Source organism: Ipomoea triloba, chromosome 12 (genome assembly GCF_003576645.1).
Source record: "Ipomoea triloba cultivar NCNSP0323 chromosome 12, ASM357664v1".
NCBI classification, from domain to species: domain Eukaryota; kingdom Viridiplantae; phylum Streptophyta; class Magnoliopsida; order Solanales; family Convolvulaceae; genus Ipomoea; species Ipomoea triloba.
In genome coordinates, this window is record NC_044927.1 from 18,629,491 (window position 1) to 18,641,529 (window position 12,039).

General features: G+C 35.9%; 1 protein-coding gene across 3 annotated transcripts; it reads right to left on the reverse strand.

Annotated features, from left to right (window-relative positions):
- Positions 1 to 3,423: 3,423 nt before the first annotated feature.
- LOC115998127 lies at positions 3,424 to 11,415 on the reverse strand. 3 transcript variants are annotated; one of them, XM_031237608.1, is made up of 13 exons: positions 11,282 to 11,415; positions 11,083 to 11,195; positions 10,425 to 10,568; positions 9,282 to 9,409; positions 7,970 to 8,197; positions 7,077 to 7,252; positions 6,648 to 6,748; positions 5,929 to 6,093; positions 5,453 to 5,508; positions 5,284 to 5,341; positions 4,163 to 4,283; positions 3,979 to 4,089; positions 3,424 to 3,808 (listed from the first exon to the last, which is right to left on the reverse strand). In XM_031237608.1, exons 1-13 carry the CDS (start codon positions 11,289 to 11,291, stop codon positions 3,717 to 3,719), a joined length of 1,503 nt encoding a protein of 500 aa, XP_031093468.1. In that variant the 5' UTR covers positions 11,292 to 11,415; the 3' UTR covers positions 3,424 to 3,716. The 3 variants fall into 3 exon arrangements, with proteins under 3 accessions (XP_031093468.1, XP_031093467.1, XP_031093469.1); XM_031237607.1 differs by having other exon boundaries at positions 5,453 to 5,520; XM_031237609.1 differs by lacking the exons at positions 11,083 to 11,195; positions 11,282 to 11,415 and having other exon boundaries at positions 5,453 to 5,520; positions 10,401 to 10,535.
- Between the last annotated feature and the right edge of the window lie 624 nt (positions 11,416 to 12,039).

Consider the following 12,039-nt stretch of genomic DNA (forward strand, 5'->3'; position numbering starts at 1 on the left):
CTGTGTGCCACGTTAATGGTTAGCGTTTAAAATTTAAACTCCGTTTGTATGACATGAAACCATTTTTTTTTACATTGAAATGTTGTTATTTATTAATATATCACTTTTTGGAATAGTTATTATTTTATGCATCCTTAATTTGCAATATAGTGAATTATATAATTTGGTTTTCTACAAAATAAAATTGTAATTTTTGCCCCTCCATAATATACCAATTATCAATGTCACCCCTGAATTATTAGTGGTGTAAATGTTACCCCTCAATTTTCAAAAATGGTACATATATTGCCCCTCTCGTAACGAAGGATGAGCAATATTTACACAACGGAAGGGGCAATATATGTACCCTTTTTGAAAATTGAGGGTCAATATTTACACTACAATAATTCAGGGGTGACATTGATAATTGACATATTATGGAAGGGCATAAATTACAATTTTCCTTAATAATTATTATAATTTTTTAAAAAATCATCTCATATATGCATGCGGTCAAATTACAATACCAATTTAATTTTTTCATTATGTTGATTTATATTTTTCCATTATGTTGATTTATATTATCTTGTTTTTTGCCATTTTTTCACGTGGCATTCCTTTTTTCCTTTTTTCAATTAGGATTCTTTACCATCAATATGCATATTATAATATGCTAAGTATGTTAATTATAATCCTACCAAAATTAAAATCCCAATCAATTGTCTTCTTTGCCCTCCTTTGTTATTTATAGTTAAAATCACACCATAATTTAGATTGAATCACAGCCGTGAATGCATCTATTTTTAATGTCTATAATTAATCCTTATTGTCCTCTAAAATCATGTGTCCTCATGTGAATAAGAGCATATATATATATATATATATATATATATATATATATATATATATATATATAATTAGGTTCAAATGCGGTTGGTGCGTCCAGGTGCAGATATGCGGTGAGATGAAAGTCATTAATCTTGCCTAAATCAACGTCCGGAATTAACAATGATTAAAAAAATGTCGTGACAATTTTATCTTTTTGCATCTAGGTCAAATTTTAAGGTGCGTGATTTCTATGCTTAAGGTGTGTTAATTGTTGAAATGTAAGTGCGTCAGTCTAAAGTTTTATGTGCGTGGTTTCCTTCTTAAGGTGTGTGGGTCTTGTGCTTAAGGTGCGTCAGTTCTTCAGTTGAGAACTTAAGGTGCGTAAGTTCTTCAGTTGAGAATTTAAGGTACATAAGTTCTTCAGTTGAGAATTTAAAGTGTGTTTTTTGTTGAAACTTTAAGGTGCGTCAGTCTAAAGCTTTAGATGCGTCTTTCCATAGCTTAAGGTGCGTTGTTTTAGTTCTTAAAGTACATATATTTAAAGCTTTAAGGTGCATCAGTTTTCTAATTTAAGGTGTATCAGTCTAAAGCTTTAGGTGCATCGTTTTCCTTCTTAAAGTGCATATATTTAAAGCTTAAGGTGAGTCACTTTTCTAGTTTAAGGTGCATCGGTTTGAGACACTTGATCTTAAGGTGTATTTTAAGTACATGGCCACATTCGGATTCAGGTATGGTGGTTGTTTCCTCGGCTTCTTCCCGTCTTACATATACATGTGGCGGCGACTCCACGCACTCGTGGATTTGGAGGCTCAAGTGTATGGAAAAGATCAAGCTTTTCTTATGGAAAATAACCAAGAATAGGCTGATGGTTAATTCTGAAAGACAACGTAGAGGATTAGCTGAATTAGCTACATGTCCAAATTGTGGTGCTGAAGAAGAGTCTCTCGATCACTTGTTCCATCAATGCGAGATTGCAGATTCATGTTGGGATCTTGTTGCGCCGCCCTCTATTTTCCGCTCCAATAGCCACCTGCCTCTATCACGATGGATGGAGATTGCCTGTTATGCGCATCAACAAGGTGATTCTGGAATTAACTGGAGCACAATCTTCCCCCATATTCTATGGAACCTCTGGAAAGCTCGGAGTTGGGTCGTTTTCAACTCCATCCATACGACGCCAAGAGACATTCTGAGTCGGGCTGTTCTTGAAACGAGAGAAGCACAACATCTCCTCTTGAACCGTAAGGGTCCTTTACCAGCCATGCAATGTTGGGTGTTTTGGTCATCACAGGAGAGCGACTTCATCAAGCTTAATTCTGATGGGGCAAGAAAAACGAGGTATGGGCTTGCAAGTGCTGGAGGGCTGCTTCATGACCACTCTGCGTTTGGATTGTGGCTTCGTATCTAATATTGGCCACACGAACAGCTTCATAGCAGAACTTTGGGGGCTTCGTGAGGGCTTTATCATTGCAAGACCGGGGTTTCACCAAAATTGTTGCTGAAACGGATTCTGAAACCTTGGTTCAAGTTCTTGACAAGGGTGTGGACGTTATGCTGGATGTCAACACCTTAATTTCTGATCCTAAACTCCTCATTGATCGCTTCTCGGCCTCAAAAATTTTCCATGTCTTTCGTGAGGATAACCAATTTACTAATTTCTTAACCAACATGGGCCAAAGCTCGCCCAGGGGGAAGGTCAATCCTGAATCACCCTCTGGATGGTCTAAATGAGCTCCTACTGCGTGACGCCTCGGACATTGCTACTAGTAGAGTCATTAACTCCCAGGACCTTTGGGTCCCTCCCCTTCACCCAAAAAAAAAAATAAAATCTTAAGGTGATTTGAGTCGTAGATTAGCGGCTCAGATTTCACCATCTTTCGCAGATTTTACCCATCTTCCACCTGGGAGAGTCTTCGCACCTGAACTGGTCCCTATATCTATATAACTTCGAATATTCAAGCAAGTCAAGTGACATGTACCTTAACCCTACCCGATTTGTATTCAACCGTGCAAACATCACTTCGGGTCTATTTCTAAGCTTAGAGTTTGATTACCCTACCTGTGGCCATGTTCGTTTTTTGGGTCGGGCAATTTTGCACAGCCCTATGAAAGTGTGAAAAAGAGACTAAAGTTGTAAATTATTAATTGAGCAAATCCCAATTTTGGTACCACGAATATTAGCAAAATGACAATTTTAGTTCAGATGTTTCATTTCTACCAATTTTCGTCCATGACTATTGTTTTAGTACCAATTTTTATCCACGACTATTAATTTAGTGCCAAAATTTATCACGACAATCACCCGCCCGTTTAAAACATGCAAAAATCTAAAAATTTTAAACATATTTTCATCATTTTCAACTTAATATCCCAATTTGAGCAATAAATAAATTTAAGTCTTAAGATCAATCAAAATTCGCAATTCTCCTCATCTTACCTTTGTTGGAACAATATTACTCATTTTTATTAGGTACCAAATTTTAATTTTTACTTTTGGCTAGGTAAGGTATCAACAACTTTAAAATTCCGGATAGTGAAAGTGTGAAACAGAAGCTAAAGTTGTGAATTATTAATTTATTATATTTAATGTTACACATTATTTCGTATAGCAAATACTTTAAAATATTGAAAAATACTTCTCCAATGAAATTTAGTAATAACATATCATAATTTGTTTCCTACTGTACAATACTTGACAAAAAGGATACTAATTCCTAAACACTGTATACGGCAAAATTTTGTCCCAAAGGGGTAAAAGCTATACATAGCATCTTGATGCGTATCGACTGTTTTGTTACTTCTACCATAAAGATAATTAACACAACATGCACGGATACTCAGCCATGAAAATGCCAGAAAGCTGGTGTCAAAATTGTGCTGAAATTTCAAATACAAAACCATCAAGGAGCTTAAACTGGCCAGCCTATATGAAACAGTCCATCTTGGGATCCAAGCCAAGCGCCTCGGGTCCTATTCTGCACGGAGTGCACGCCATGAATCCCTATCAAAAAGTTCAAGTATAAGCTGACTAAGGGAAAGAAAGATGTGTTGCAAAAAGCCTCGAAAAGTTCAAGTATAAGCTGACCAAGGGAAAGAAAGATGTGTTGCAAAAAACCTTGAGAAAGAATGGGGATGAAGATCTAAAGCCGGTAAATATAATAATAATAATACCTCCTGTTCTTGGCCAGCATACAACGGAGGGGATTGCATTCATGAATTTATTTCGAAACAACATTTCACCAGACTTGATACTCCAAAGCCGCAGGTAGCAGTCCTCTCCACCTACAGGATAGGATATTGTTGTAAGGTGATTCATTAGTTTTCTATAGGCGGGTAAAGAATTATCTTTCCTTACCAGACATGACAATACTCTCTGATGGATCAACTCCAAGCTGTATGCGTGTGTGAGAATTTACATTGCCTTCATAAGATTGCACAGCTCCTCTCTGAGTTAGGCGATTATCATATAGATTGATCTGTGGAAATACAAGTAATTAAGTATTTAATCATTATTTAACAAAAAAATTAGTAGTAGTAGTAGTAGGGGTGTTAGCGAACAGAGCTTTCGACAAACTACTCGTGTTTGAGCTCGGTAAGCGTTCGTTTATGTTCGTTTATTAAGGTAAACGAACATTAACAAACAAAATTTAGAGCTCGGTTAATAAACGAACAGAATCTGAACAATGGTAAGCTTGTTTGTTAAGTGTTCGCGAACAAGCTCGTTTGTGTTTGTTTTAGTGTTCGTGAATAAGCTCGTTTGTGTTCGTTTAGTAATATTCGCGAACAAGCTCGTTTAGTGTTCGTTTAATAATGTTCGCAAACATGTTTACAAACATATATATATAATTATATAAATTGTTTATGAACGTAGATTATTTATTGTTCACGAACAAATTGTGTTCATGAACATGTGCAGTTGTTTGGTTATTAAGTGTTCACGAACGTGTTCATGAACGTAAATGAGCATGTTTGTTAACGTTTGCGAACACGTTCGCAAACGTGTTCGTTAACGTTAACGAACACATTCGTGAACGTGTTCGCGAACGTTAACGAACACTAATGAACGCTTAACAAACAACACGAACAGGATTTTTAAAAACCTTAACAAACGAACATGAACATGAACACGAACACCCCAAAATCCTTAACAAACGAACACAAACAACCTCCGGTCGTTTATGTTTGGTTCGTTAACAGCCCTAAGTAGTAGTAGGTAGTAGTAGATGTGGAGAAGCTAAAGCAACCAAAAGAAGAAGCTAAAATAACCAAAAATCAAATAATTAATCAACCAAATACAGTGTATCATTTATTCCATGGAAAACATATTTCTCTATATTTTTATCTTGGATCTATTTGCAATGATGATAATTCCTGAAATTCTAATCCATTTTAGAAGGCTTCCTCAATATTTGGATTGACCAATGATGAATATTGAATGTAAAATTTTCAAATATTTAGATGAGGCTGAACACTAACCGATCCATCCATGGAGCTTGCCAAGAAATACTGGTCATACAGCGTCAGAGATGCAATACTGAAATTTCAAAAGAAAAAGGAACATCCAATGCTTTAAAAAAACCTGCATCAAATATATATGATTCTTTTTCTTATTAAGTAGCAGGATCAAACGGAGAAATCCACTAACCAAGAAATAGATGATGGCATAAATATTGCATCAGAACGGCACATGTTCCCTTTGAGCTGCATAGACATCTGAATGTGATTAGTTTTGTTTAAATGATGTGTTCAAGCAAAGAGTATGAGCTTTCAGAAATACTAGAGAGAATACATTTTACAGCTTTAGTAAAATTGTTATAACACACAAGATCATGCCTCCCCACTCCCAAAAGAAATAAAAATGGAACCAACAGGAGGGGTGGAGAGCTGGGGGATTGTTATGATCAGGGGATAACAACATTGAAGGCACTATTTATTTTCTTTTTTAATTCCCTTTTTGGACTTGTTCTCTATGAATAGAATGATCCTTATGTGCAATTATTATTATATCCCTTAAGATACACTATAATTCTATAAATATCTTTTTTTCTTTCAGCATATTGTGCTGGAAAGAGAGTAAAGGCATTGCAAAAGGGATAAATTCACCAAGAAAAGACCTGATACCTCAAACCGTTCTTGGTGGAACTTCTTAGCCCGTCCACTTGAAGTCTCATGAGTACGGTATGGAATCTGATGTCTAGGAAGTCTACTGGAAAAGTTCTCTGGTCTTTGGCGAGCATCAATTGATAAAATAGCTCCATTTCTCAGTCCACATAGCATGGTATTACCCTGCAATAAGTAAATGCTACCTTCTCAATAAAGAGGACCACTCCAAACAATTTATATAAATCCTTAGAAATCAATTGTAGGACTATTTTCTAGAACTACAGGAGGAAGATCATTGAAATCTAGAATCCTGGCATATGCTGTTACATGTATATGAAAGGTACATGCCGTTATTGCATGCCAAATAAAAATAATGAAGGGATTGAGACTAAGTTAAAAGAGGAAACTCCATAACATGTAGACTTGAATGCATTATTGCACACTTCATGATTGACAACTTATTAACTATAATTTTGGTGTATTTCCTCGGTAAGCAACTTAAGCAGTGAAATCCGGGATATTTATGGTGGCGATGCACCATTGCTATCACTAGATGACAGGTAACCTGTCTTAAGATGATTTTTTCCAATAAGTGATAAAGATGATGGTCTCATTAAGATATTGCCACAACTTTGGAAAATGTGCACATTGAAGCCCATTGATTTTATAAGAAAACATCATAAGCTTTAAAAAGGCCACAGGGGACAACTGGAATATGAACACATGTTGGTAATTACCGATTGATCTAATTGTACAGAGAAAACATCACTTTTACAACGGCAAATCCATGATGTCATTCCAGTATCTATATTCACCAGAGCAGCTCCCGTATTGGTGCCTAAAGCAGGGGAAGTAAAAAGAATAAGAAAACTAACAGAAGATATGCACATAAATATAGCTGAATATAGCACAAGATTATAGGTTTCAGTCAAAAGTGGCACAAAATTAACTGCCCATGACATGAAACAATAAAATGTTTCACATACTTGGAAGTCAGGTTATGTGATTATTTGTACATTCATTTTAACATGCGATTTGCACTTTAACAATAGATTTTATATATCATTCTGCAATAGAATTCTAAATGTATGCAATAGAGTCTGTAAAATGCTAGCTACCATATGATGGGGAACTTTTACAAAGTACAAAGGAAAGAGAGAACTTGCCAATCACTGCTCGATTCCCGTCCAAATTACAGTCTGCTGTCCAAACTGTATGGTCAAAAGAGGTAATCTCAGACAGCCTCCAGAATATAGGTAAATGTGAATTTAAATCAAGTTGTTCACTGAGGTTCAGAATATAGACTGTTCCACCAGATCTTTCAGACCCCAGAGTAGTTATCCTGCTTTTGTTAAGTCCTACAAATGTATAAACATCCTTTGCTTTTTCCTACCAACAGTGAAATTGGATGGGGTGGGGTGGGGTTAGGGGAGGGTAAAGGCAAAGTTGAATGAATAGAAAATGCTCCATACTTGTGATTGTACGAACATTAATAGGTTATTTATGAATTTATCTTGAAAAAATTGTGGCAGGCAAAGGCAGATAACTAAAATCTAATATTAGATTAGGAAGATATCTTTTCAAAAGAACATAAATGGTCAGTAAAAAGAAGGAAACTTGGGTAATGTTCCTTAGATGTTTGAATGATGTTCTCCAACAAAATTATAATGCATGGAGAATAATTCATATATGGAATGCTAAGTTAATAAGAACTAACTCAGATATTATAATTTGACTGGAGAACTTCATGGCAAAGAAAAGAAAAGGTCAGAAGATGTCCCATCATCACATATGGAGAATTTCGACACAATAAAAAGATTCCCTTAACCAATTTGTTGCTAATATAACAAACATCTTAAATTGATGATAGGGCTGTATACAAATAATGCTGAAAGATTGCTATAAAGAAGACCCTCAAAAGTCCTATCTTCAGAGATGAAGGCATCATTTCAAAAAGGAAATAAAGAATTAAAAGCATTCAGAATGAACATGTGACTAAATATATTTCACAACAGAAAGAAAAGCAAAGCAGCTACAATATGATATTTTATAAGGATACAGGGCACGATTTGAGGAAGCAGTTTCAACTGACTGATGATGCTTCTGGCACATCTTTATGCAAGAAATAGTAGATGGCATATTTTGAATTGCTCCTGGATATCTCCATTCAAGCCCTGGTAATTCAATACAACCTGCAGAGTCTCCTGCATTGGATGGCCATACACGATCTGGCAGCAATTTTGGACCATGATTAAATTCTTCTCCAACCTTTCCTACTTCAAATATACTGCAAAAATACCAAGCTTCAAAAGAAACAACTTTGAAAGGGGATCTATAGTTTCGAACACCAGCTGAAGTTTTAAATTTTGAAAGAAAAAATAAATAAATATAGAAAAAGGATTAGAATGGTTGTGCAAGCAACTGAAGGGAAAAGCATGAAAGGTTTAGAGGTGCTCACTGCTCAGCCACTCTAAAAGTTCAAGCAAATACAGAAGGGAGATATTTCATACATATTTTACCTCAAAACATAACAAGAATCATTGCAAAACATAGAATCCCAACTACAGTTGAACAAAACTCTATCAAGGAATATAAAATCTCAATGAAAGATATTCTTTCAACGTCCATACTTAAAGTGAAAATATAAAACAGAAAAAAAAATAAGAACTAATTTTGCACATGGATGGTGCTCAAAGACAAGGAAAATCTACAGAACTTCAACAGTCTGAGCCCTTATTCACAAAATTCATGTACATAAAGTGCAGCTGGTGTTGGAAATCATTCAGATAACAACCAGACCAGAGTATGGTTCTCATAAGGATAGAAACAAGAAGCAAGCATGCATTCTTTACTGAATCTGAGATGAGTACAATATTGTCAAATCTGAGAAGCTTCTTTTTTCTTGACTGGTCATCATAATAGGGATACAGACAATTAATAATACTTTTAAGGCACAAACAGATGTTCTGAAAGAATTCAATCAGGGAGAATAATGAGGTGCTTAGAGCCTTAGATGAAAAATGAATCAATCAGAATTATCATGAGCCACTTAGATGCATATAGTAGCAGCAAACTCAGAAGTAAAATAGATGCCAGAAAACTGAAATTGGATGCTTAGGGGCAATCCCCTACTGTACCAAAGAAAGACAGGGTTAATAGTTTCAGGAGAAAAGAAAAAGAACAAAGCATAGATGAACTTCTATAAGCATAGCTATAGACATTCATTATTTCAGTTTTCAGGTAGTAGTACTCTTCAAAAGTCACCATTCCACGTAGCACCATAGAGCATAGCAACTTTAACAGATTGGTTCCACCCATAACAAACAAGAAATTGAAATTTACTAGTAGTTTTAACTATCCTCTGGACATACCACAATTGGCCATTCACATTGCCAGTCAGTAAAATATCTGTTTCAACAGTGCCCTCTAGCCTGTCTAACCGAGCACTCATCTGCTCCAATGCATTATCCACCATTCCTTTTGTGTTATACTTCCAAATCTGAATGAAATACACAATAGGATGAGGAATGTGCTATAGAATATTTTTCAGTGTTTAGAAGCTTGTAAAAGAGAAAGAGAAAGATAAAGATAATTCCAAGGGTAAGCAAAGACAATGCTGATCAAGATCTAATAACTAGTTCAGTGCATCATCCATAAATACTCACATCTAGTAACTTGTCTCCACTAAAACCCCATTGTGCAGAACTTCAAAAACTTGGGAGATATTTTCCGATGCAAATTTTGTTATATAGGTCAAAACAGAAAATATTCAAGGACACAGAGGGCTTTACAATTCTGTTTTCCCATTTTAGACAAAATTGTGAAATTCAAGTGATGAAAAGAATAATAGGATTATAGGAAAGACAGCTAGGAACTCTCATACTCTAACAGTCCATATGATTGTATGAACTAACCCCTAAGAGGTTGTTTGGGTTCAGTTGCAACTATCTGCTTTTAGGGCAAAATTTGGTATTGATTGATAGGGCCCACTCAATCTGAAGCACTAAACTCTTCAACCAGTCAAAGGAATAGGGAGCAGATTACTAATACAAATCCCCCCAATCCCTCAGGCCAATTGAACCCTATGTCTTGGTTTTTTGATGCCTCTTGAGTGAATAAAGAGAAAAACTGAACCAAAGCAGGAAAAAAGATCCCCCTAACAGGGTCATCTGACATGAGAATATGGTTGAATGTCAATCTTCTGACCTAAACGGCTAAACCAATTGCATTCTTAATTACCATCACAAATGAAAATGGTATTAACTTTGTAAAATAAGTCTACTTGATGGTAGATACATTATTATCAAGCAAGCCAAAATTAAGAACAATAAAATCTGAGTCTTAAAAGCCTACAGCATCTACAAAACTAGAAATTGGCACTGAAGCATATCTACAGTGCAGGCAAGTGGGAGTTTCTGTGAGATATAAATCAATTAAGATGTTAGATGTATAACAAATTAAGTCGCAAGCATGAAATTTTTGAACATTACTGATCATAAATCAATGAACCAGACCATAGGTTGTGAAGCTTGTCTCTTCTGGTATTCCATTTGAAAACTGAATTTCCCTTTCCTTGTAGTTATCAACTGGCCACACAATTCCCTTGCCTGGAGAAGCTTACTAGATTTGATTTTCATGCATTTATATATACTTTTTCCCTACAACATAACAAAATAAAAGTCATATATTATTAATAAATACAAATTAGTGTGAAAGGAACCAATTTAAGATACACTGGTAGCTAAACTGTTTAGATGATTCAAGCATGTTGACATGTTCAGTGTAGGCCTACTGATGCCAGGTTAACAAAGAGTGATAACATGATAGTGGTAGGAAACAGTAGGTAGATCAAAGCTTTGTTAAGAAAGACTAGCTTAGGGCTTTAAGAACCCCTGAATACAAAATTAAACATATAAGATACCAAAGAAGCAAACAGAAAATAGGATTCGGTATTTGGCACATTTAGTATAATAGCTACGTTGAGTTGAGTTCATAACTAATGAGATTGTCAAGACATACAAAACAACTATGCATGTTGAAGCCCGAGTATAAGAAAGCAAATGCACTTATACATGAAGCAATGGTCGTAAAGGTCCAAACTTTTCGTCTCAGCTGTTCGGGGACGCTAAATAATTACAACTCCGTACATCAACAGGTACTCAAAAACAATACCTTGGCAGCAGAAAACAGCGGAGGAGATTTCCGTTTCCGGGATGAGCCAGGGATTGGTCCCTTGAGAGGGAAATACCTGTTCTTCTCCGAATCATAGTAGAACCCCGGAAGCTCTGTGAATCCAAAAGGTGAATTACAGTGTTGAACAAGTATGAAAACGAAGAATATTCCATTGAATTAGCAAAATTAGAGAGAAAACCTTTGGGCATTATTGAAAAGCAGTATTGTATAATAGGATGAAGGTGATGATAATTGCTGCTGCTTACTAATGCGAGTCGCGAACTATGAGCCTAGCAGCGGGCGAATTCCGTTGAAGCGTTGGTGTGTTTGAGACTTTGAGCCTTTGAGGGCCAGAGTGCAGAGGCGGTGATATGGAGTTTGAAAAGCGTATGCGGGTCGGGTAATTGCATAGTTCGACTCAGGGTAGGTTTCGTCAAATTTGAGTTACGAACGTTTAGTTGGAAGGAAAGAATTACGGTACGTTTGGTTCGCGTAATAGGTCTAGAATGCCATAACATTCTCAGTAATAGGTTTATTCTTTTGTTTGATAAAATTTTTTATTCCCATGAACATTGTTCCTGCTCATTCTCCTTACTAGGGAAATAGCTATCCCCTATTATTAACCTATTCCTGAGTTCTAGGAATAGATTTTATATTTTATTTTCTATTTTACCATTTTCTCTCTTTCTCTCTAATTTTTGCATCTCTTTGTCTCTAATTTTGCATCTCTTTCCAGACTTCAGATTCTTTCTTCGAACAATCAAAACTGGGTCGAAAGTTGTTGACTCCCCGGCACCACCACTGCATTAGCTAGAGTCTCCAAACCATGTAAGGCCCTAAGACCAAGTCTGAGACTTTAGAAGCATATTCTTCTAGAAATCGAGACTCAGAAATTCATATTGCTCTAGAAACCGAGCCTTTTTCTTTATCACAAAATCTGAAGCGATTGTAGTAGAA

Coding starts and splice junctions, on each gene's coding strand:
- LOC115998127 (XM_031237607.1), bottom strand. Junction 6,094..6,647: donor CTGTACAATTAGATCAATCG/GTAATTACCAAC, acceptor TACTTATTGCAG/GGTAATACCATGCTATGTGG. Junction 5,521..5,928: donor TCCACCAAGAACGGTTTGAG/GTATCAGGTCTT, acceptor AATCACATTCAG/ATGTCTATGCAGCTCAAAGG.